Here is a 25,007-nt window from a genome sequence, read left to right on the forward strand (position 1 = left end):
GATTAAAAACTACCATTTATTCAAATAATCCAAATATTTTGTGCATCATATAACACTGACAACACCGTGTACTGTAGTGTCATATTCCCTTCCTTGCATAAGAGAAAGTGAGAAAAGTAATTTCCAGTGTTTTTTAATTTATTTTTAACCACCCTATTTAATCTAGTTTGATTGGGACAGTTTTCCCTTTGGCATAAAGCACTGTTCATGAAACCTCCATCAGCTTAATACTGCACATCCCTCCCGTCCTCCTCGTGTTGCAAATGCATCGTGGAGGGCTGGGAAAAGAGCTCCGAATGCTTTGTATTTGGGAGAGTCTCACTCAAGAAATGATAAAATTTAGAGCACCGAGTTGTTGAACAGGAAACAAATCTGGGATTCTTGTGCTGAATGTGTAGCATGACGTGTTTGTACAGCCAATAAGATAGGGAGGTCCATGTGACCTGTACTTGCCAAGGGAGCAATTTAGTTTAGGAATGAGCATCCCCTTAGAGCTGCGATCCTTGATAACTTTATGACAGGTCCATCATCTATGCCTTCAAAGTAACCAATACAAGTTTTTTAAAGTGAAAATATTTCTGTGTGCAAAATTTCAATTCTTATTCTTTCATGGTAAGACGTAGGCACAGAAAATTGCCAGGCAAGTAAGTATTTGCGATTCTGCATTTGTACGAAAGTCCCCAATTGTTATGTATGTTTTATCTAATGCCTTCTGCTTAACAGCATGCAATAGTGGTTTATGTCCATGTAGAAAATCTTGAATAATGAACATAAATAAGTCATTACAGTACAGGTAATTCACAACATTTCCTATGGGAAAGTTTTTCAACAAATGAATACACTTGGAAATAATATTGCTTTGAAGAAAGGGAGGCACTTAGTGATTTTCTTCATGAATTGAAAACCCTTCATAAATCCACAATAAGATGTCCGAAAAAGACCTAGGAAACAATGTTGCCTGATTTCTTGGACTTTCACAGTATATGATTGTAACAATGAGTCTGGCCACTTAGAAAACAGTCATTTTTGCCCCTCCTTTGGAACTTCACTGTCTTTACAAACTGTCACTGGAGACTTAAATAAAGCCTTTCTGTTCTCAACATACTAAGTCTACTTTAAGCAGACACATGTGGCTTAAGGAAAGTCCTTTGACCACATGGAGCACAGCTAATGCGTACATGGTAAGAACAGTAATCTACCTCACTTCCTAATGGCAACAGTGCTGTCTTGTCAGATGATTATTTGTCTTTTTTAAATAAAGTGACAATCTAGGGCTCCAGTTATTGAATGCCGTCCATTCTCTACCATAAATCTCTAGTAGATATCAATTTCATCAATTATGTACTGTATGCTTATAATATCTAAAAATAAAAAGTTTGATATAAATAAGTATCCTTTAGTGGCAGTATACTAAAAATAGTCCTTTGCCTTTAGACAACCATTAAAATCATTTTAGCAATATAGGCAGCAGCTAAATATGACAACTGCAAAGGGTTAATATTGCAAAGTCCATTTGGTCTTTCTTTGCACCTGTTCCAGTGAACTAGGTTCACTGCTCATGGCTTCTAGGATGCTGACATAAATGAACAGAACTGGTCCAGAACCAAGTGGAGTCACTTACATTTCCCAAAGTCACAGGATACGCTGCACAAAACTAATAATCCAGTACCATTTCGAATAAAAATTTAACAGTCAGAAAATGTGACTAATGTGACTAAATCTGATTTGTACCATTTCATCAGGTGACATAAAAATGAAGAGAGATAATTTCCACAGGACAAGAAATTAGAAAGTGTAAAGTGCTGAAAGACCTCAATGCTTATTTTAGAGCAGTACCAGAAAATTCCACTTTGATTATTATTTTTTTTAAATCCCCAAATACCAAAACAAGCAAACAATAACTTCAATGTTTTCTGGCATCCCAGATGTCAAATCATCCTTCATTTTTTAAAAGTAAAAAATAATAATAATAATAAGTCAGTGCATATGTTATATAGGTAAATAAAAACAGGAAATAAAGCCCTACCCTCATACTGCAAATTCTGTACAGCTACCGGTTTTTAAAAAAGTAATCCGCATGTGGTATTCTGAATGATGACATAAAAACATCAAGAACATGTTCTCTCTTTTCTTCCTTTTTGGCACAAAATTCAGGTGTGAGTAAGATGCTTTGGTCCTGATACCAGTCACCAGAGTGCTAAGGACGGGGGCGGTGATGCCGCTCACAGATCTCCTGTCTCCACGTCGATGAAAGGCGGCGGGTGCCCGGCGGCACTGCTACCAGCGGCCACTGACACTCGCAATGTCCGCGTGGTACTGGCGGGGCAGCCTCCCGCTGGCTCCACCTTCCAGGAAAGAGGTGCGTGCATTTGGCGGTTCGAAAAGCTTTCTTCGGTTTTTATTTAGTTCTAGAGAGAGAAAGAGAGAATTGTTAGGAACTCCATGGAGAACGTCCTATAAGCTACAGGACAAGGCAGTCGAGCTCAGAAAATGGTGTGTTGTAGGTCTGGGGGAGGAGGGAGTCGACGGTCAAGACATTTCTGAAACGCTAGAAAGTCTGATGTTAAAGGCAACATGTTGGTAGCCGAGAGAACCAAGGACAACAAATGTTGTTATTGCCGTTTGACACATCCCCCAGATAGCTGACACTCTCAGAACCCTCTAAACTCTGGATATACAAGTTGAACAGGTTGACCTATCCCAAATGTCATCTCCGAGGCCAAGGGATGGGTGCGGGGAGGGATATCAAAGCTGGTGAAAGGCATAGGAGAGCATATATTACACCACAGATACAGAGCGTTATTCCCGCTATTGAACTCAGCCACGCCAAATACAGCAACCATTAAATTATTACAGTCAGACAGGAAAAGAAGACCCCACATCTACACATGAGACTACTGGAGGAACACTTGGCCGTGTTCGGCCCCAGCCCTGTGGCTCCACCAACTCATGATACCTGTGATCCCTGGGTCAGAGGAGCTATATGAAGAAGCATATCAGCAGGAGGTTTCCTTGAATAAAAATTTAACTTAGTGAAAAATAGCAACCACTTTAGGAAATAAACAACTGAAAACCACCGATACTTTAAATTTTCAGGGGAAATCTAAGATGCTCAATTTTAAAGAAACCGGAGTACGTAGAAAACAGTCTAAAAATTATTAACCAGAAAGGGAAAAAATTAATTGAAGCAGCCTACCTTGTTTATGGCTACGCTAACCACTCTATTCTCATCACCCCACATATATATATAAATCCTCATGTCAGCTGATGGAACTCTTGCTGGTGAATTCATACAAGGAAACAGGATTGTTGGGGTCTGATAGCCAAATATCTTCCAACGTATTCAATTTCAAATAGATTATATAGTTAATGTGCTTAAAGTTGTCTTTTTTTTTTTTGAGGGGGGGGGGCAGGATGGAGCGCCTTATATTGGCACAGTACTCAGTTCTTTTTTAACCACACACAGGTACAACCCCCTTTCGAATCCTGAAGCGATGGCCTGCTACAGTAATGCTGAGACTAAAACCACAGATACACGTTGCAGGGGGTCACTGGTGGCCAAGGACAGCCGTTTGGCCAGAAGTGCTCTGGTCTCCCGAGTTCTGGAAAATGGACCAACAGCCTTAACATCTCACCTCACTGCCTTCCAAAATGTAAGTGTCTGCCCCACAGGGGCAATGTATAAATAGACATGTTTTTTCTTACCTGACAAGCACTTTATATTTGTTTTGTTGTATTTAAGTCCTCCTTAAGTGGTGGCTAATATTACCATTCTCCATTTTATAGATAGTCAAAGTGCCCTAGCTGGTTTGGCTCAGTGGATAGAGTGTTGGCCTCTGGACCAAAGGGTCCTGGGTTCGATTCTGATCGAAAGCACACACATACCTCGGTTGCAGGCTCCTCCCTGGCCAGGGTCCTGGCTGTGGCATGTGCAGGAGGCAACCAATCGATGTGTTTCTCTTACATAGATGTTTCTCTCTCTTGCTCTTAAAATCAATGGAAAAATATCCTCAGGTGAGGATTTAAAAAAACAGTCAAAGTAAGTTGTCTACACAGCAGTTAAGTGACAAGCTGTAACCCTGCCTGATGCAAAGGCCAGGCCCTGGGCTGCAGGGATCCAACCAAAGCATCAGAAACTCAAATTTGAGAAACTGGTAGTTCCACATATGCCAGTCAGCAGAGCTTTCCTTCATAGTTCATACACCAATTTTTTTTTTTAAACAGAAAAATGTAGCTTAAAAACTTTAAAGAAGCAAGGAAGATACCTTTATAAGCAAAAGACACATGCAGGCATGCTTACAGATAGCTATTGTATCAAGTTCCCGCAGAAATTCAGAAATCAAGACAGAATTTAATATATTTAAAGGCAAGTATAGGAGAGTTAAGAATAGATGAATCCTCTTAAGTGCACAACCTGGGAAAGTTCTGTCACCTTCAAGTTAAAACACTCTGGCCTTCATTTCCTCATGGGGGAATAACCCACGCACCAGGACGTACATTCCCATACTATAGAAGAGGAAAGGCGTGAATGAGGTCAATCATTCTACTCCCCTATCCCACAGAACAGGTCCAAGTGACACACGAAAACCATTGGGCCAGTAAAGAAAACAATTTTTTTCATTGAAAACTTTACTCTGAAAAGTCGTATCAACTAGGTTTTGGGGAGAATAAAATGACGTGAAGGAATTCAGCCATTCCCTAAAGAATGTAATTTCTAAGATACAAATCTCCCAGAGAGATTCTCAAGGAGCAAATCCTACTGAATAGACTTTAGTTTTTTAAATTAAAAAGCAAACTCTGTCCTTTTTTTTTTCTTCCCATAAGCCTAAGGGATAATTGGGGAAATACCAACCTTTTTCTCTGAAATTCCAAGGGTCACACAATCCTGGCAGCTCTCAGGATCTTGTTGCGGATCTGAACAGAGTCACAAACTAAAAGAATAGGTCGGGAAATGTTAGATCTACCTGAGGCCTTGGAAGCCTGACAACAGGATGCTAAGCTTCCTTTCACTCAGCCCCTGCATATTTAGTTAGCTACTTATGAAAATACTCTGAGAGAAATAAAAAAATGTTCAAAAACTCATATATATTTGAAAAAAAAATTTTTTTCTCTCATCCATTTCTACTAGAGATAAATCTCATCTCCTAAAACAGAATAATGCATGTCTTGTGGCTCAAAATTAAAAACAGAACCAAACCTTACACTGAAAGAACTGATTATAAGTTTAAAACTACAAAGTTTTTAAAAGGAATTGTGAGCAAACTGCGTAACCACAAGGCCAACGCATGTCCAGGCTGCCCAGCTAGCCTGCACCTACCTGGAAATGGAACGTTCTGAGACGATAAATGGATGTGTGTGTTATCTGAGACGATAAATGGATGTGTGTGTTATCTAATGAGCTGAACTGGAAAAAGAAGCTTTTTGATGAAGGGCTTCTCAATAAAAACTGATTATTTGCAGAGAAAACAATTTTCCAAGTTCAAACAAATGCACTCAACAAAGTAAGGTGAAATCATTCTTAAAATAATCAAGTACTTCCTGCCGTGCAGAGCATTCATAAGGCATCTTACTCAAAGTCCCCTCCCTTTCAAAGAAAGGACCGGAGAGCCCCACTGCGAGAGGCGGGCTGTCGACGCTGTGACCTCAGCAGAACCACACTGAAGATGATTGGATAAAAAAAAAATGTTTTTAAAGAGGACTCCAACCCCTGCTGTTTCCCACTGTACTCCCCCAAACCCACCTGGAATAGATCACAAATGTGTTCCAAGTAAAGATGGTAACAATCCAGCTGGAACCCTTCAAAGTATTTAGAGATATCTGCTTGTTGCTGGAAGCCTTACAGAGTTTGGAAGAGGGGTGGTACACAAAGAAAACTTAACTTTCATTTTGCTGTCACCGACATTCCATGAATCCCTAGAGCAAGATTACGGAGTTCTGGAACACGCTCTTCTCGTCTATAAACGTGCTGGCCCACAGGCACATTTTAACATAAGCGTGGTGACTCTGTGAGTTAATCAAGTTTCAAGGAGTGAAAATATGTAAATTTAGTTCTAGGACTAGCCCTCCGAAGTGGAGCTTTCGGGTAAACAAGTTAGAAAAACAAAAACTACCCTATTTACACAGACAATAAACAACAACAGGGGAGGCACCACGTGGAAGGACAGATGTAGAAACAGAAGGTAACTTCACACGCTCATCTATTCCAATCCACCTTCATGGTTTTGGAAACTCACCCAAGGACTCACGAGTTGGCAGAGGCAAAGCCCAAATCTCCTTGTCTGAATACAGGGTTCTTTGTACTTTACCAAGCTGACCTTATGAGCGAAGAAGAAAAAGCGTGTGCCCTGTGGAGCTCCCTTAATGCGGCCGCTTGGGTACACAGAGGGAGGAAGACGCCCCAGTAACTGATGTGTGCAGAACCGTGGTTACCCACAGAGGGCCTAACAGGCTGCTCAATGGCTGAATTTCCACCCCCGTTTCAAAGCTGCTCTGCTTATGTCTGCTTCAGCTATTAGGTCTACAGATACGATTTCCTGTGGGGAAGTGGGTGGGGGGTGCAATCCGCTGCTAAAACAAAATGGAAAACCACTGAGGTTTAAGTTTTACTTGCTGATCTGATTAGTGGCTGCTGTTTGCAACTGCTCGCCTCAAAAAGGCACAGCCTGCAGCTTCACTGTTCTGAAAAAGCCAAGTCATATTCTCACCCCACCTGACCACTGGCTTCTGCCCTCGGTTGTCTATCTTTTCGAAAGACGGACATTCATCAGAAAGTCTTCAAAAAGTAACCCCAATTTTGACCCCCATTTCTTCCTCATATTTCTCAAAACACCTTTTGGAGGTACACTGTCCTGTATTTGCCAACTCCTGACTCATCAGCTGGCTCAACTCCTTTCAAACAGGAGGTACCCAGTAAGTATGTGTAGAGCATTTTGTAATACATAGAATACGAAACCGCTGCACACAGAAGTCAGTCTGGGAGACAGACAACATTATTTCCCTTCGTTCTGTGACTAATTTCAGGATCCTACACCCTTCTGTGACTCACAAATTCCATGAAAACTTTAGTAAAAAAAAAAAAAGCATTCAGACAAGTAATGCCTGCCAGGTTCCAGCTATACCTCGGAGCATTCACCTCTGCAATGGCCTCTGTTGGTATACAAGCACGCACGCACTTGAAACCCGACAGCCCATCCAGAATCATTATTCACTAACCCCATGCCTGCTGCTGACCACCACAGGAAAGGAGAACTGCGCTGCTCCCCCTGTCTCACGTTCTGCAAAGGGCGATTTTGGTTAGATCTTTCTGAAGGAATCTCGTTTTAAGGAACGACACTGTCACAGCAGGTTTTCAGGCAATGTCTTGATGAAAGAGGGAATGTTCTGAGCATCAGTCATACTGTTAGCGGGAAGCACTCTGAAACCACAACCACCAAGGTGCCCGGGTGGTAAGCAAGTGGTCAATGGGTCGAACCAGCCCCACTGGCTGAGACCACTGGCGGAAGTTATTCAGACTTAAAATATGAGTGTGAGCATTTATATTCACCTGAGATTGCAAGCAGCATTTTCCTCCTGGCACCAAAAGTCGTAATTCCCAGCTCCTTCAGATCCTGATCTGTGAGAGTGAGGAATGTCTGAAGATCGATCTGTGGGTGAAAAGGTAATCGATAACCAATATACTAAGTATTTATTTTCTTCCTCATTGTAGGTTCAAATCCTTGTTACACCTATTTTATTTTATTTTATTTATTATGCTCTGCCTACTTCCAAAAAAGAACAGTGGTGTCACAAACCTAAGGGACAAGAGTACAGTAATTACGGGGATGAAACAAAAGTGATTATTCTAGCAGTAGACTTAGTCTAAGCCAGTGATTTACTGCACTTGAGATTAAAAACTTAGATCTGAGCATCCTGGCAGCCAGGACAAAAAGGGAAATGCAAATTGTCCTTTTTTTTTTTGCGAACTGATAAAAGGAAGAATACATATCTGCCCCGAAGAGAGCAAATATTTCTTAGCTTTGACTTGGTTAGGTATCTCTCTATAAAAAGAAACTGAATTGTAAGTATCATAGATGGTCTCTTCCACTGTGTTTTACGGAAGAATGACAGAGGAATTCCCAGGCTACATCAGACCCATGACCCACTTGGCTGTGCCTGGCAGACAAGGATCTTTCCAGGAACAGCATAACTGTACTCTCTGGCATCAGCAACCACGTGCGGAGGGCAGCCAGCCGAGGATCTCACCCCGCCTTTGCAGACAGAGTGGAAGAACAGGAAGGCCTTGGGCTCTGAAGGCAGAGAGATTTGGGTTCAGATTCCGACTCTGACAAGACATGTGTGCGTACACAGGTTGACAGTAGTGTACCTTGCAGGGCTTTTGTGGGCATTAAATATGATTGTAGACATAAAGCCAAGGGCTCCCCGAGAGGATAAAAGACTGGGCAGCTGTGGCTGGTGATAATGTATACAGAACTACCTGGGAAGGTTGCTCAATAAATCTTCACCCTGTTGAAAATAAATCTCACAGGGTTAGTTAACGGGCGATTCTTATTAAGTTATACCTGAATACTGGAAAATATCCTAAATAAAGGAAGCAGTACCAAATTCCAACACACCTGCAAATAGTAATGCATACTTTTCACGAAATTAATTTGAAATTTTGTTTTGATTTAGAAGCTACACCCAGATCTTGTAAAACTTTTTTGTTTTTCATTTATCATAGATCTAAAGCTATGTTTTTAGAAATTCTATTGAATGAAGACTAGGAATTAGGGGATGCCTGAAATAAAGGGCCAGACAGTAATTATTTTAGGCTTTGTGGGCCATATTGACTCGGTTGCAACCACTCAACTCTCCTGTTTGAGCTCAAAAGCACCCACAGACAACATATAAATGAAGCTGTGTTCCAACCAAAACTCTTATTGACAAAATCAGGCAGCAAGTCTGCAGGCTGTAGCCTGCTCTAACCTAATAAATATGATATAAAGCCAGCTACCTTGATTTTATGTGGTCATATTTTCTTCCTTTTTGAAATAAGTGGATAAGAAGTACCTATAATAAATTTATTTATATGCTTCTTCAAATAAATACTATAGGTTAAAAAGAACCCCCAAATGTTATTGAATAATATCTAATCTTACTTGGAGACCTTCTGTTTCTGCCCTTAAACTTCTCAATCAGCCACCTTCATCCAAGCAGCAGGACTAAATAAGTGCAATTCCTTGATGCACTGATGATGAAAATGTTATTCAACTTACAATATCCTTGGTTAAATTTAGAACACTAATTATCCAATATACATGTAATAACCTTTTTGGTATTATAAAAAAAAAAAAACCAGAAAAGTTCAGCAATCAAACTTAAGTTATTGAGGTATGGGCAATACCTTAAATTTTCATTCACTGATATAGATCTGGGAATTACTGACATAATCAGATGGTCTCTAAGATACTACTGTCAAACTAGTATACATTTTTGGAACTATTCTAACTCGCAGCTGCATATGGTGAGCTGTGCCTGGGTAAAAGGACAGCATTATCGGAGAGAGTCATGTTCTATTCTCTACGCCAGAGCATAATGGCCATGGCTAGCAGTTAGACCAAAATCCATGGTAGAGATGGGTCAGAAAACATCTCAGTTTAGGCAAAAGCCAATCATTAAATTAAAGAATAAATTATACTCTGTGAGAACAGACTTCAGTAACATGAGTAGGATGGGGTCAGAAACAACCACACATTTATTTCAGGTACTGTTATTTAAGTGCCACAAATAAAGATAATAGTTTAAAGTGTGAAATCATATTAAATACAGACTTGTTGCTGCCCTTGAGAGCTATGCACCAAAAGTTCCAATGAATCAATACACTGTTTAGCCAAAACTGTTGAAGGTGTGTTTTTGTGAACACACATCCTGTGTTTACTAGTTGCACTAAATAGGAAATGAGGTCACGTTTTTCTTAGCAGCAAAAACAAGCTATGAGACTTGAATCAATGCTCAGTGAACGTGGTCACAGGTCAGTGAGTGACTTCATTCTAGAAGTCGTCATACACAGAACCCAAGGGGGAGTGGGGGGGAGGGGGCGGGGCGGATGAGTAAATAATGACTGACCTCTTGCTGCTGGAAGACGTCTGTGTATTTGCCCAGACCCAGTTTGCTGAAGAGCTCGGGGAGGTCAGAGCCTTTGAAAGAGCTGTTGAGGTTACAGCCATTGCTTCCTGTCAGCGAGGAAATGCAGTCCATGTAATTGCTGCTGCTGAGATAGTGTTCCGCTGGAGGGCAAACGAGAGAAAGGCTTGAAGTGCAAATGCCCAGAGAGAACCAGGTTTAATTAACAGTGTTAATCCCTCCGATATTTCAGCTTCATTGCGGGGTGAGCAGAACAGTAGCTGCACAAGCAGAGCGATCCTTTACGGAGTGAAACACCGGCTTTTCATTAGCGAAATGCCGGTTATTGCTTTCAGAGAGGCGCTTGCCATTTATAAGGTTACACTTGGGAGGCAGCAATTCAGCAACAGTGCCTCTGCAGTTAATGATCATGAATCACTTTCTCGTGGAGCATTCAGAAGCATTTGCTCTTTATAATTGATTGCGTGTGAATTAAATGAGGAATCGGGAGGAAGGCCCTCAGGACGTCATTAAGGTACGGAAAGGTACTGCAAGTCCAGGCTCCTTCTGGACGGCTCTCTGTCTCCACACCTGTGCTCACCTGCGGTCAGAGGGGCTCTATAACAGTGCACCACATACATCTCCTTGCCTACACAAATATAATCGGGCCGTGAGCTCACAAAATAGAGTACTTCCAACATTAAGAGCACCATGAAGTGAGACAGAAATGATGCTGGAGTTCCCGGATTTCATTTAGGACAGAAACAAATCGCTCTCTTGAGAAAAATCCTAAGACAGCAATGCTGACCTTTGCTTGGCTCCGAAGCTGATTTATGGGTGAAGGTTTCTCCGCATTGTGTATGGTTCTCAGGCCCAGTGACAGGCACAGCTGGGTGATGGCCTAGTGAGCCAGGCCAAGTACTTGACCAAATATTTAAACACACTTCAAGATCTGCTCTGGAGATCCTAGCCGAGCTGTGCAGCCCATATCCCCGGCCAACAACTGGCTCTTGTCCATGTGGGGATTCAGTCCTCTTATACCAAAGATGCAGCCTCACAGGGGATTCCCAGGGAGAGAGGGAAGGAGGACGCTCACCTGGCCAATCGGGTCCCCCTAATCTCTGGGATCAAGGTGTTCACCAAATCTAAGAATCATGTTCTGCACTGTTTTGGGTGCCACTAATTACTTCCTTCAGTTGTTTTTACCTCCCAATGGAGGAGTCCTTTATCTCAAGTGGAAGGAATTTCTTGATAAGAGTTCTTTCTCTTAAAAACAGATGTCTTATCTCTTGTGGAGAGAATGTGACAAAAAAGAATCCAGAACAAGCTCGGGAGGTCTTCGGCCCTGGACCACTCCACCATTTGAAGGTAAGGCCCCAATGTCACCAGAAAAGGTTGAGAGGGAGTGACCAGTGACATACTGGGTCAAGGGTGATGCCAAGCAGGATACGATGGGCACACTGGAGTGACCACATGGTAAGTTTACCATATAATTGTCCAAATGATAAATTTACTTTTTTGAGAGTAAAAGTGGGAGTTATTGAGAATTAACACTGTAACAACTGGTGTTAGCAGGGATGCCTGGGGAAAACCTAGACACTGGTAATGCTGAAGAGGGTGTAAAAAATTTTTTTTAAAACTATGCTGTTCAGTACAGTAGCCATTGGCAATGAAAATGTTCAGTAAGTGTGAAACACACACCAGATTTTAAAGACATAGTATAAAAAAGAATGTAAAATATTATGTAAAAATGTCTTTATGTAGATTACATGGTTAAATAATACTTGGCATATATTGGGATAAGCAAATTCATTAATAAAATGTGAAAAAAAAGATGTGCTAAAATAAAGTATTCTTAGTGATCTCTATTAATGTACATTTGTTTCTTTTTATCGTAACTACTTAGAGAGTCTGTGTTCTCTTTTAAACTCCCTGTTCTCTTAAAACATCTGACAAAAGCAAAATAACTTTTTCTTTAATGACTCCCTTTTATCGAAGAATCCTGATATTTTTATCCCTAATCCTGAACTTCAATGCACCTAAGTTTACAGTCAAATTTAATTACCCAGCATTAAGCGAAGGGAAAGGAGAGGCACAGGACTCATTTATATTGGCTGCAGAACAGAGCTCACTTCCACCTCTAGCCCTGCCTGGCACCAGCCGCCTCAGTCTGTCCTCCTGTCAGTAATGGAGGACCCAGCCCCAGGCTCCCACGGACAGCGCACTAGGGAATGAGCGCGTTGACCGTGCTCTCTTACTGAGACTTGGCCGACCCCACACTGCTCTTCCCAAATCAGAGGCCCTCGACAGCACGGCAACTTGAGTGATGGTAACACCGGACTTACTGAGTGTCTACTGTGCGCATTCAGACGGCCTTTAAGGAGCCTTCAAATACTCCACGCTCAGCGTCTCAGGGCTCCCCATGTGTCCCAAACCCTGAACAAAAGCATGTATTGGGATGACTATTGCCAGTACTTATCTGCTCGCCTTCTCACACAGCCCAGAAGTGGGGGTGCTGCTACAGACAAACCACTGGACGCGTGCTGCGTCTCAACCGTATCTTTTTAAGGCCAGAACCCTTATGCTTTAAACGTAAATTAAATTTACATAAATCCAGCTACATCTTGTCCATTGGAAGTATCAAGTGCTGCTTTTCACCTTAAGGAGCTACCTACGGAGCAGACTTTCCTCTGATGTCCAGGATGCTAACTGGAGCACAGTCTGCTCCACGTCTTCCTGTCCCTGCCTTTTCCTGCTGAGGAAAAGCATTTTCCTGAGCGTTTGCGTACACATTCACTCAACAAGCATTTACTGCGCACCTACTAGGCGTCACACACTGTCAGACGTTTGGGAAGAAGTAACAAGTCAGGCACAGCCTAACAGAATGCCTGGCATGTGGGCATTTAGAAAGTGTTCCCTGGATGAATAACTATGGTCCCTGGCTGTGGAGCTCAAATTCTACAGGAGACCATTTACGTGCACATGTAATTACACTTCAGCATGACAGGGTGCTACAGTAAAAGCAGGTACGAACTGCAGTGACAGCAGAAAACCACCTGGTCTGCTTCACCGGGAAAAAGAAGGAAGGCTTCACAGAGGAGGTGGCATGTGAATTATGGACAAACCCTTGAAGGCACAGAGTGCAGAATCCATACCTGCACATCACCCTGAACCAAATAACAAACTTCACGCTGATTACACCTAACAGTATGATTGGAAGTCAAAGCTCACTTGATTTGTTTTGTTTACGCTTGGGGCTGCCAATAGAAGCTGCAAATTCATTATGGCTGGCGGGTCCCATTCCATTTCGGTCTCTCCAGTTATCCGATTCACTTCCACTTCCCAAGTGCTCACGACTGTTGGACCTCGAGAGGGACATTGATGAGCCCTGTAAGCAATGAAAGCCAGACAAGGAGATGTTTAATGAGGGGGGTGGAGGGGAAAGAATCCCCGATAGACCACTGCAGTCACCCACGGATGCTGCTCCCGGGGAAGAGGCTGTGGCCCCTGTCTCTATCCTGTGTCTTCCAGCCACCAAGAACTTGGTAATACACACAGTGAAATCTCTGCCCTTCCTCTTGAAGGTGCCCAGCAGAGTTCTGAGATTCCTCGGTGTAAAGACTTACCCCTGAAAAGATCTACAAGAGATTCTCTGCCTTGTGTCACACAAAAAGGATACATAATGGGGAAGAGGAATAGTAGACCCAATGCTTTGACAAGAATCCAGCTCCCAGGCTAATAAAGGTAGAGAGCGATCTGGCATGACTCCGGTGCTGGCCTCATCTAAATAAGATCTCTCCAACAAATTACAAATACCTAGAAAAGTCTACCTTATTTCATTCCCCCAAATCAAAATCAAAATAATAATTTAAAAGGTCTCAAAGTCTGCACAAAACTAGCATTTATTCATTCCGTCACCATATTACAGACACCCTATTTTGTACTATATCTAGAAAATGAACGTCAAGATTCCTTGATTTCCAAAGTTTCACGTTCACTGGGGAATTCCAAGAGAATCCTTTACTGTTCACTTCAACACTCTCACCTAATTCGGTCTCACAGCCGGCCACGCCCTCCTTTCACACTTCCTTCTTCAAGGCATCAGGACACCACACTCCCAGGGTTCCTGCCTACGTCACTGGAGCTTTGTGGGATGTTCCTCCCCCTTCCACTCTGAATGTCATGTTACTGGGCTTGATCCTGGCATTCCTTCTCTCTTAAGTGATCTCAATCTCTTTCAAGGCTTAACTCCATCCAGGACTCCAAAATTTTTACCTCCAGATTTAACTCTTCTGTTCAAATCAGTATCATGGAGCTGACATCTGACACCTCCATTAACGGTCTCACAGGCACTTTAAATTTAGAGTACCCGAAATTAAACCGTTGTATATCTGTCCCCACCAACTACACCCAAACCTACTCCTTCCTTAGAATCCCTACATCTCAATAGGCAACTCTACCATTTACCCAGTTGCTCAAGTCATTCTCATGCCCCCTTCCCTCACCACATCCCATCCATCGGCAAATCCTGTCCATGTCATCTCTGAACACACCCACATCTCCCCACTTCGCTCCATTTCCACAGCTGCCACCAACAGACTCCTTAATCAACGTTTTCCAAGCTCTTGGTTTTCCTCAGAGTAAAGTTCTCCAGTGGAAATGACAGGAACCGCTCCCATGCGATCCTCTAAACCACCCAACGCGAAAACAGGCTCGGAGGAGTGCAGCCACTCCCCAAAGCTGTACATCTCTCAGCGGGGGCTGTCCGACCCCCAGCCCCTGCACCTGACTACATGGTCACAATGATCATTTCAAACCGCCACGCTGTTGGTCTTCGAGAACAGAACTGAACTAGCATTTCTGCAGTGACTATTTCATCTCTGAAAGTACAGAAACACAGTCAGCCACCTAGCACCCCACCCTACCAAACGAAGGTGAGTGAAATGGACGAGACTGTAGGTGCATCCGTTGAGAGAATGAACACGGCAGTGTTAAGGCCGCTGCCAACAAGAGTAGTTTGGTTTCTCTCAGAGCTACAATGGCAGCGAGAGGACTGCACCTCCTAGAGCCTCAAAACTCTTACCTCGGTCCCTATATTCCCGCTGCTGACAGCAACCTCCATCTTTACAGACCGCTGTCAGGCTGCTACGGTAGGCCTGACAATGAAATTCAAAATTCATAGGGGACTGATCTCTTTTCAGTATTTCAATAGTATCTGCTTCTTCACTGACGCAGAGAGATGGAGGGAAAAATGCACGTTTGCTTTTACCCTTCACCAACAGTCTAATTTATTGCAAAGAAAACAGGTGGGAAGAAGAAGGTCAATCCACAAATGCCAGTGATTGGACTAACAATTATGAAACCCTTCACCAGTGTTTGTTTTTCAGTCTGCAGTGTTCTGGTTGAACATTGTGATTCTTGGATCAGTCATTTCCATCCGTGTTTGGGTTTGCTCAGTCTCCCCAGCTGGTGCGTGCATGCGTGTGCGCTCTTATTCCGCCCCCACTCGCAAAGGGCTCAGAGCCCAAATCTGGTCCTCGCCAGCTGAAAGGCCGGCTGGTGAGTCATGTGCAGCCTGGCCGGGGAGCTGGGAGTGCTGGATCCCTTCTCCATGTGGCGCAGATGCCAGCTTCCCAGTCTCACTCTGCAGCGCAGCCAACATCTGGGAAACATCAAATTCTGGAGTTCTTGTTTGTGATGCTTCCCGCTGTGTTCCTGGCACAACTGAGCACACTGAGTTTTTAACTCCTATCTGAACACGTGTTTTTATAGAATATTTGCCTTTTCTCCCAATGGTGGGCTTGCTAGTGATGCCCCTGAATAAAAGGACTCTTTACACATTGTATGGACTACTGTTACATCTATCCTTTGCCTAATCTCAGCCTTGTTTTAGCATTTACGACACTCTCCTCCTAAGAAACACCCAGTTATAAATTTACATCTCCACAACAAACAGCCGACCAACAACTCTGAGAGAAGATGCGTAAAAGAGCATGTCAGAGTACATCCATTGTATAGCAATATGTTTATAAGAAGAGAAGTTAAAACAAATCCCCTTAATGACTTTTCCTCCTTAATAAAGAATGGGAGGGGAGAGATGACGGCTGAGAGCAGACGGGAAGGATGGGGAGGGATGACTCTACACACCTCAAACGTGGTTGTCATTGTGGGCTTATAGGACACGTGGTTGGCCCTTCTCAGCTCCTTGATGGTCTCGGCTGGCATGGACTTAGAAAACCCGAGGCCGCTCCAGGTGTTTGTAGGTGTTCTGACCTCCGTCACCACGGGTTTCTTTAACATAGCTTTGGAACACAGAATATAAAACAAAATGCTTGATATTTTTTAATATATTTTTTAAAATATTGATGTGTACTGTTCCTTTGATATATGTAAAGAAATCATACCTGGATATTATTTCTTAATACAAAATGCCTTAAAATATCATCATAAAATAGTTTATTCCAATTTTAAAATCCTACATTATTTCATAATTGACCTAATGCTAACCTACTCAATAAAATACATGTAACCCCAACAAAACGTTTGCAACTTCGAACTTAAACATTTTTTTATGACGGCCCAATTTCCCAATTCAACGTAAATACTGGAGAATCTGTTATGGATCTTTGATGGGAGGGGATTAAAATAATTACTATATCACATACCTTTGGTTGCTAATAGCTTCTTTTGTTCATAATCAAATGCCTGAAAATAAAACAGAGCAAAAATATTTTATTGCCAGTTTATCCAAATGTCATGCTGATACTCCATGATTAGAAAACCAAGGTTTTGACTACAGCCCATGAATCTACTTGCTAAGCTTTGCACTATAATGTGCCATTAATTCAGTGCAAGTCTGATCAACTTAAACATGTTTTCAAATCTAATTAATTGAATTATAAATTACTACTTTTGACTTTAAGTCGAGACAATGACAAGAGCCAGAAATCTTCCTTCAAAAAGGAAAAAAAAAATCCTATTTTCTATGAATATTTAAAACACCAGGATAAGTATATGCTAAAGCACAGTAAATAACTTAATAATAGTTCTGCTAAGTTTCAAAATAATGCATTATGAAAATGCTTTCAGGTTATCTACTGGCCTCATTTGTTTCTAAAAATCCCCTCTTCAAAGGATGGCCTGAGGTGGTGTGATGTCCAGGCAGCTTAAGAAATTATTTAGCCTAATTGGAATGGTCTTTGCTTTTGAATCGAGAAAAATAGCACATGTCGCGCTTTAAGCTATAATCACAGTAAGCAGCCGAAACCGGTTTGGCTCAGTGGATAGAGTGTCGTTCTGCGGACTGAAAGGTCCCAGGTTCGATTCCGGTCAAGGGCATGTACATTGGTTGCGGGCACATCCCCGGTAGGGGGTGTGCAAGAGGCAGCTGGTCGATGTTTCTCTATCATCGATGTTTCTAGCTCTCTGTCCCTCTCCTTTCCTCTCTGTAAAAAATCAATAAAATATATTTAAATATAAATAAATATAATCACAGTAAGCATCACAATAAACTAAACCTCGTGACCTTGTATTGCACAGGAGTAGGATGGCACCACCCACTCTTTCCTTCACACTGAGTGACACGTGACACAGTCAGGTCTACACGGAAACCAAGGTAGGTCGTTCGGAAGAAAGTAGTCTTGTCAGAGCTCCATCTCACATGCTAACCCAGTGTTCTCAACTGCCCAGCTGAGGAACTAAGACTTGATTAACAATGTCTCACAGGCCATCAGGAGGCTGAGAAACAACTGGCAAGAGCTCTCCTGACCCTTTTCCCGGGGGGCCTACACCACCATATACAGGCTGCATGCCCGGGTAATTGACAGTGTGAAAGGGAGACTGAGAGGGAATGTGCCACAAATAATAGTGAGGTCAGGATAACACAAGTCAACGGCTGACCCAGACAAGCCAGGCCGTGTGCTGAACTCTGAGATCGTGGCAGTAAATGGGGAGAGCAGATTTTTAGAGAACACTTTTGACGATGGTTTTGAAACGTTAGATCTGAAATGGCACTGGAAATTAAAATCAACTTTTCACGATCAACGCCTAAGGGCCAGGTGTGGAAAGATCCTACATTCACTTGTTCAATAAATACGTATTGAGTGCCTCAGGCTAAAGAGACTGTGCTGCACTTTGTGGAAGAAAGCCACAATTAATAAAAAAACAACAGCAACCACCTATAGCCTCAAAGCACAGAGAGCCTCAGCAGGGATGGGTAAAGGAAATAACTACAAAATAAATTAGGACGTGAGATAAGTGTGGAGGGAGCTGGGGACGAAGCTCTCCAAGGACGGCCGGAGGCAGCGAGTTCTCAGCGGAGGGAATCGGGGAGTCTTCACTCTTCCTCCCGTCAATGCTAGGTGACTACCGTCATTGATTTCTTAGGGTTTTAAAAGTCAGCTCTTTCGTAACGGCACAAACACATCTATTTAAGTTGAAACTGTATCACCAAGAACATTTCTTATCTGTCCTAAAAGAAAGAAACGTCCAAGTGGTTCACTCTAGTTATAAAGTGGATGGAAAAGGTAAGAACCAGGAGACGGATGAAAACCATAAAGGGGTTACGAAGGGCATTTGATACGTCTTTGAGGAGGGAATTTTAATTTATATTAACTGAAAATAAGCCCACCAGAGAAAACGTATCAGATATCATTTTTTTTAAAACGTTGACACTTGATAAAGGCCATGGCTTTGTGAAAACATCTAAAAACACACGGAAATGTTCAAATGTAAAGGATTAAAAGAATAGATAAGCAAGACTGAATTGTAGTTTTTGCTGGAATTAGGGAAGTATAATTTAGTTCCATGAATTAACTTCTTTGCATATCTGTGACAGTTTGCTTTCTAGGACTTTTTTTGGAGTTGGGGAGTGGGGGTGATATATCTCTTATTATGAAGTAGGTAAGTCCACCCAATAATTCTGATACTGAAATCAAATGGTTATAGGAATCTCTAAATGCACAAAATCCTTATCTTTCATATTGTCATCTATACAGAAATCAGAATTCTGAATTTCATGTTCAATAGTCTATTTTGAATAATTAGCCTACTACAGATATAGAGAAAAATCCCTGAGGAAATTGTTTAAAATAACCAAAAATATTTTGATTACTTGTGAATCAATATAATCATCAATAATATTTATCATCTATTTTCAAAAAACTAAAGCTTCATATTAGCTATTTTTATAACTGTCTAAATGACACCAAATTTATCACCTCCATTTTATAGATAGAAGGATTATTATATCTATTTATCCAAGACTATGTCAAGAGGCAGTAATACTTAGAAATAACAGCTCTGGCATTTATCTAAAATTTTATAAAACAACAGGTGAATAGTGTCATTTACATTATACATAGTGACACAGACCATTCACATCACTTTTCACATTATATTTTAGATAAATCATTTAAGCTAAATCCTGCATTTCAGGTTTAAAGTTTATAGCAAAACCAATTCCTAACTACTGCACATGTACTTAAATTTAATTTGGACTAGAGTGCAGAAAGAAAACCTAGTTTCTGAGTTTGCCATTGTCGATCCCAATCCCCTACATTTGAATGGCCCTCCCGCTCATTTTACCGTTACCTGCATGTTGACATATGACGGCCGGGAGGCCAGGCGGGCCCTTTCCGAGTTCTGCTGGGCTGCTGCGGCCCTCTCTGCAGCACGCTCACTCCCTGGAGCCTTCTTGTCAGCCAGAGGGCTCTCCGCAGGGCTCAGCTCTGGGTCTGAGAGCAGCCGGTCAGTGCTGCTGTGAAACAGAGTCTGGACTTGAACATCCACCACCATACACACAAAGGCACCGAATGTTTCCTCTGCGCCACGCTTACTGTATGCCAGCCACTGCCAACTATTTATACGTATCATCTCACTTAATCCTCACACCACCACTGTGAGACAGGCAGTATTATTCTTCTTCCCATTTTACAGAAGAGGGAAGCCCAAGGTCACACCTCTGGTAAATGGTAGAGCTGGAGTCTAAACTCCGGCATTCTGACTCTAAGAGCCGGAGCTAAAACTATTCCACGATCTATACTCAAACATATTCTGTATGTGGTATATATGTCATATTGTTAATGGGAGATATCAGTGACCCATGGATACATGGTCTAAACAGGACTGAGTTGATCTGAAAGCACGCAGCCCACCATATCCCTGGTCCCACATCCATAGATTTAACAGACTACAGATTGAAGACAGTATTTTTGAGACATGGTGGGGAATCTATAGACGCAGAGGACTGACTGTACGCACTGTCCTATGCTATTTAGTATAAAGACTTGGACATACGTGGATTTTGGAATCAATCCCCCATAGGTACCAAGGAACAAATGTAGTTAAGTTTTGGGGGAGTCAAAGTTAGACACGGATTTTTGACTGCATAGGGGGTCAGTGGCCCCTAACCCACACACTGTTCAAGGGTGAGCTGTATAAGAAAACTCATAAGGTAGTAGGGGAAATTGTGAAAATGGAGACAGATAGAAGCAAAACCTTTCAATACAGAAGCATCCCGTTGTTTTTCTTAAAAAAAAAAAAAAAAACATAGGCTATTTGAAACAAGAAACAAAAAATAAAATAAGGAACACCCATTTGTAACTGTCCTATGGTACAGGAGAGTTATATTTAATAAAATATATGGTTCACATTCACTGTGATTTGTAATAAATGAAATCATGATACTGTCAAGTATTTATTACCAAAGTGAGCAGTTAACTACTTTGGAACAAGGGAGCCATGGTTTCAGTTAGAAATTCAAAGGCAAATGAAAGAGAATTCACACCAGGACAACACCTAAACGCAATCATCGGAGAGTAAAAATCACCCTGCTGATTACAGAAGAGCAGAGATAATGTTAAAAGTTTCAGAGCAACAGAGAAAGTTCAGAGGACCCATATATACACCCAAGGTTTATGAAGAGAAGGACTCTCGATAGGATATAAGGGAGAGAATTACCAGGTATTATTTCTTAATAACATTTTTATCCACAAAAACATCACTAAGATTGAAATGGAATACTACTCTGCCATAAAAAAGATGAAATTCTGCAGTTTGTGACACAGATGAGCCTTGAGGGTATTATGCTAAGTGAAATTAAAAAAAAAAAACTCAACCAAGAAAACATATTCATAGAGGCAGACAACAGACCTCTGGTTACCAGAGGGGAAGTTGAGAGGAAAGGCGCAGCCTGGGTAAGGGGGCCAACTGTGTGGTGACGGATGGAAAATGGACTTTTGGTTGTGAGCACGATGTAGTGGATACAGATGTCAAATTATAATGTTGCATACGTGAAAGTCATATGGTGAAAAAAAAATGTTTTAAAGGAAATTATAAAGAGAAATGAATAAACTCCTGGATAAGACCAACATTGCTGAAACCAAGGAGCACTCACTGCCACACACACCCAGTGTTGTTCCACTAACTAAGGACAGATCCAGCTTGCTCTACTGTTTCTTTCAAAGCACCCGGGGCCTTCCAAGACGGAAATACCTACTGTAAGTGGGAGTTTTTCGTGCCGTGCAAGAGCTCCACTGTCTGCCTCTTGGCACAGGAAACCTTGGAGGGACCCATCATCTGCTTCAGGTCGCCAGCGTTCCCAGAATGGGAAGGACTCCGAGGCATGCCTACTTCCACAAAAGCATCATTACCACCTGCAGAGAAGAGGGAAAACAAAACCCAAAACATCGGTTCACATCAGCAATCACCTGCAATGGAAACAAACCAGAATCCAGCTCTAGGGAGACACAGACATAACAGCTCTCAGCTGCAAAGACGACACCTTAAGTTCAGGCTGCCTCAAAAACTCAGGATGAAATCTGAGGAAATGACCCTCATATTTTTAAAGACTGTTAGGGAAGAAAGGATTAAAAAAGGTATACTCTACTTAGAAAAAATTTACACACACTTAGGAAGTTGATGCTTTCCTGCTACATAATTACATTCCCTTTCATTTAGGAAGTTCCAATGTCATGGGAAGGTGATTCTTTCTGTAAAAAGTCTGTCTGCTTTTCGGTTTATCTTTCACCATGTTCTTTGGAATTTCATTCAAGATGTTGTCTTTCTGCAAACTTCAGGCAGGATGAGTCATAATCGATGAGCAAAACCAATCTGAAATCACCGCGTGGACTTTCTACACGCCCCGCCCCCCCCCCCCCCCCCCCCCCCCCCGCCTCTTTGTCCAAGGAACAGGCCCACAGAAGCCCAGAGGACAGATACCTTCGGCAGGATTTGGTTTGGGAGACACCTGCTCCGATCCGCTTGTCGGTCTGGACGGATCACCGTGATTCGCACTCAGCACTTTTTCTCCAAGCGATGACGTGGCTATTACACCATATTTTATGTTCGGAGGCTGAAATAACAATAGAAAATAGCATGTGGCTATGGTCACCATTCTAAAGTTCACCTCAAATGAAAGTTTTACTAGTGGCTTATCTCTTACAAACAGCACAGATCCCATCATCCTACCTGAGGGACATTACCTGTGCATGTCCATTTAAAGCAGCAGAGATTTTTTTGCCTTCTGTCTGCATACTGCTGATGTGCACGTCGACAGGAGTCAAGCCGGGAGGCGGGGAGGGGGCCGTGTGCCCATAGGCGGGCACTCCAGACAACAGGATATTGGTTAACGTGGCTTGGGCGGTAGATGGAATCATAAGGTGTGGTACGGCAGAAAAGCCTAGAACGACATTTTGTGGAGACAGATATTAGAAAGAACACAGAATCAACAAGCATTATATTATTTCCAGTAACTTCAAAAAACATCATTGTTGTTGCTGCAAATTCAGAAGGGGATTTAACGTTGATATCTCTCTGCAAACAGGTTTAACTTTACTACACAAAAGAATATTAAAATGGAACAACTCTCCAGGGAATATTTAACCCAAGCTCCTCACGGTACAAAGAAACCAGCTGGACTTCGCGTGTGCATATACCTACCGAGCAATTCTAACCTCTCCAGCTAGAACCTACCTTTCCGAGTGATCAGTCAGTGACCTTCATATGACTTTGCCACTGCTCCCTGCACATTATGCTCCTTTTCCCGATCTGCTTGTCACATTTAAAGGTTATGTTTTACTTTTATGGAAAACTCATTGTTTTGTTGTGCATCATGTAACTAATTTACACATTAGGAAATTTCTGTCAGGCTGAAGTATGCTTTGAACCATGATTTCCACCTAAGGACATGGAACCACTAATACATTTTATTTAAAAACTGGTAATACCTACAAAGACATGCCTTTCATTTTACTTAAATGATACTGACCTGTGGCACTTGAAGTATTAGCAAGTGGGGGTGCCCACAATGTGGGGCTGGGGGTGCCAGAACTTGGACTTTGCAAAGGACTGACGGAGCTATTAAGCGCATTCAAGAGTGAGTTCGGGGTTGTCGAAGTGTTCAGAGATAAGGTGGTGGGGCCCAGAAGACCTGCAATAAGTGAATGTAAAGTCAATATGCATAAATTCAAGATTTTAAAATAACAGATGGCAGCAATATTGCCATTTGGAATGCACGCTGATATAACCTGATATTTTCTGAATATAAAACCTGAGTGATAGATTACCTTCTTTCACATATTCCCATGAAATACAGCCCGATACAGTTTCAACACAGGACCCAGCTTATCCACAAACAGATGCTGATCGGAAAATGGGAGACAGGTGTGTGCCCCAACCAGGAAGGCAGTGGGGGTCACTGAGCACCACCAGCTGCTTGGCGTTCACATCTCTAGCCAAGATGAACAACAGTCTGCTCCAGGGGGAACCCATTTTCATTTCCCTGCATAGCTCAGTTGTCATGCGCTTTCAAACAAACGCTTCAAACCACGTACAATTAGCAGCGACTAAGGGGATGGTTTTCCTGCAGCAGAATGGCTGCTGGCCCACTGTGGACAGGCTCAGCTACCTGCAACAGCTTTCCTACTGTGTCTGAACACTGACGTGACTCCTCCGCACTCCATCTCCATGCATGCGAATTCTTCCCCTGTTTTAAAGATTTAATGCCTGATTCAGGTAATGAAATTTCCCTTCTGGCATTTAAAATATGGTAATGAAATTTCCCTTCTGGCATCTAAAATAAAATGTGGATTTTTACACAAGTTTCCAGGAATACTTAAAGCATTAGGTGTTACGGGATAGGTACAGCCATAAAAACATTTTAAAAATTGAGTAACTCTGAATGTCTGCTCACTTTTTTTCTCTCTCTATTGCAGCAAGAACTCAGTGCCTGCTAAGCGATGAGACTGGCATTTCGAGGTGCATTGCTGTGGAAGGGACAGCTCTGGGAGATGATGGGCCCAGGGGGAAAAAACCTGCCTTTACCGTAATGGTGTCCAAGCAAGGCTACTTGGTGTATTAATCATATTATTTAAACGTGTTATATTTATTAAAGCAAGAATAGCTGTTAGAAAAATTTAAAGACTGCTGAGAGTATTTTTTTGGTCTCAAATCAACACTGAATGGGTTTGCTAGGGTTAGTGCTTTAACTTTTCATATAAAGGCTACTGAGGAAATGTACAAGAAAGAAGTGAAACTAGCCTGATTTAATACAGCAACTAACTTCAGCCTGTAAGACGGGAGTCCATAACGAGGCAATAAATATCACCATGGCTATTAAAATGACGGGGTCTATTATCCTAAAACACGGAAGCACTGAGATGACGATGTTCTTTCATCTTCCCATTTGCTGCCTTAGATGTGAACGCAGGTCCATTTGTTGCCCTTGGTGGCCGCAGGCTAGATTTCCTTTGTGTCTGCGCGAAGTAGGCCTAGCCACTGCGGGAAGGGGCGGGGGGATTGGGGGGGGTAGGTTGTGCCTGCTCTCCTCTCCCCACTGCACACCCCTCATACAGATTTGCAATTACTTCTGGAAAGGCAAACTGGATACTCTTTATCTCCAGGGACTG

At 42.2% G+C, this 25,007-nt stretch overlaps 1 protein-coding gene and 1 long non-coding RNA gene across 3 annotated transcripts in view; one reads left to right on the forward strand and one right to left on the reverse strand.

Annotated features, from left to right (window-relative positions):
* Positions 1-1,713: 1,713 nt before the first annotated feature.
* BICC1 (BicC family RNA binding protein 1) overlaps positions 1,714-25,007 on the reverse strand; it is a 245,796-nt gene continuing 222,502 nt past the window's right edge. The window contains exons 11-21 of one of the 2 annotated variants that reach the window (XM_028151516.2): positions 23,369-23,530; positions 22,584-22,780; positions 22,321-22,453; positions 21,599-21,755; positions 19,693-19,855; positions 16,767-16,806; positions 16,249-16,403; positions 13,333-13,489; positions 10,105-10,265; positions 7,544-7,643; positions 1,714-2,408 (exon numbers count right to left, since the gene is read on the reverse strand). In XM_028151516.2, the coding sequence (XP_028007317.1) occupies positions 2,278-2,408; positions 7,544-7,643; positions 10,105-10,265; positions 13,333-13,489; positions 16,249-16,403; positions 16,767-16,806; positions 19,693-19,855; positions 21,599-21,755; positions 22,321-22,453; positions 22,584-22,780; positions 23,369-23,530 (1,556 nt within the window). In that variant the 3' untranslated portion in view covers positions 1,714-2,277. Of the gene's footprint in view, positions 2,409-7,543; positions 7,644-10,104; positions 10,266-13,332; positions 13,490-16,248; positions 16,404-16,766; positions 16,807-19,692; positions 19,859-21,598; positions 21,756-22,320; positions 22,454-22,583; positions 22,781-23,368; positions 23,531-25,007 lie in introns of both variants that reach the window. The other variant, XM_008145485.3, reaches the window with a different exon arrangement.
* Positions 3,598-24,410, forward strand: LOC114232928 (uncharacterized). The gene is made up of 3 exons (XR_003619043.2): positions 3,598-3,653; positions 11,379-11,469; positions 24,315-24,410. It is a non-coding gene; the product is annotated as an uncharacterized LOC114232928 (long non-coding RNA).

Source organism: Eptesicus fuscus, chromosome 17 (genome assembly GCF_027574615.1).
Source record: "Eptesicus fuscus isolate TK198812 chromosome 17, DD_ASM_mEF_20220401, whole genome shotgun sequence".
Classification (NCBI taxonomy): domain Eukaryota; kingdom Metazoa; phylum Chordata; class Mammalia; order Chiroptera; family Vespertilionidae; genus Eptesicus; species Eptesicus fuscus.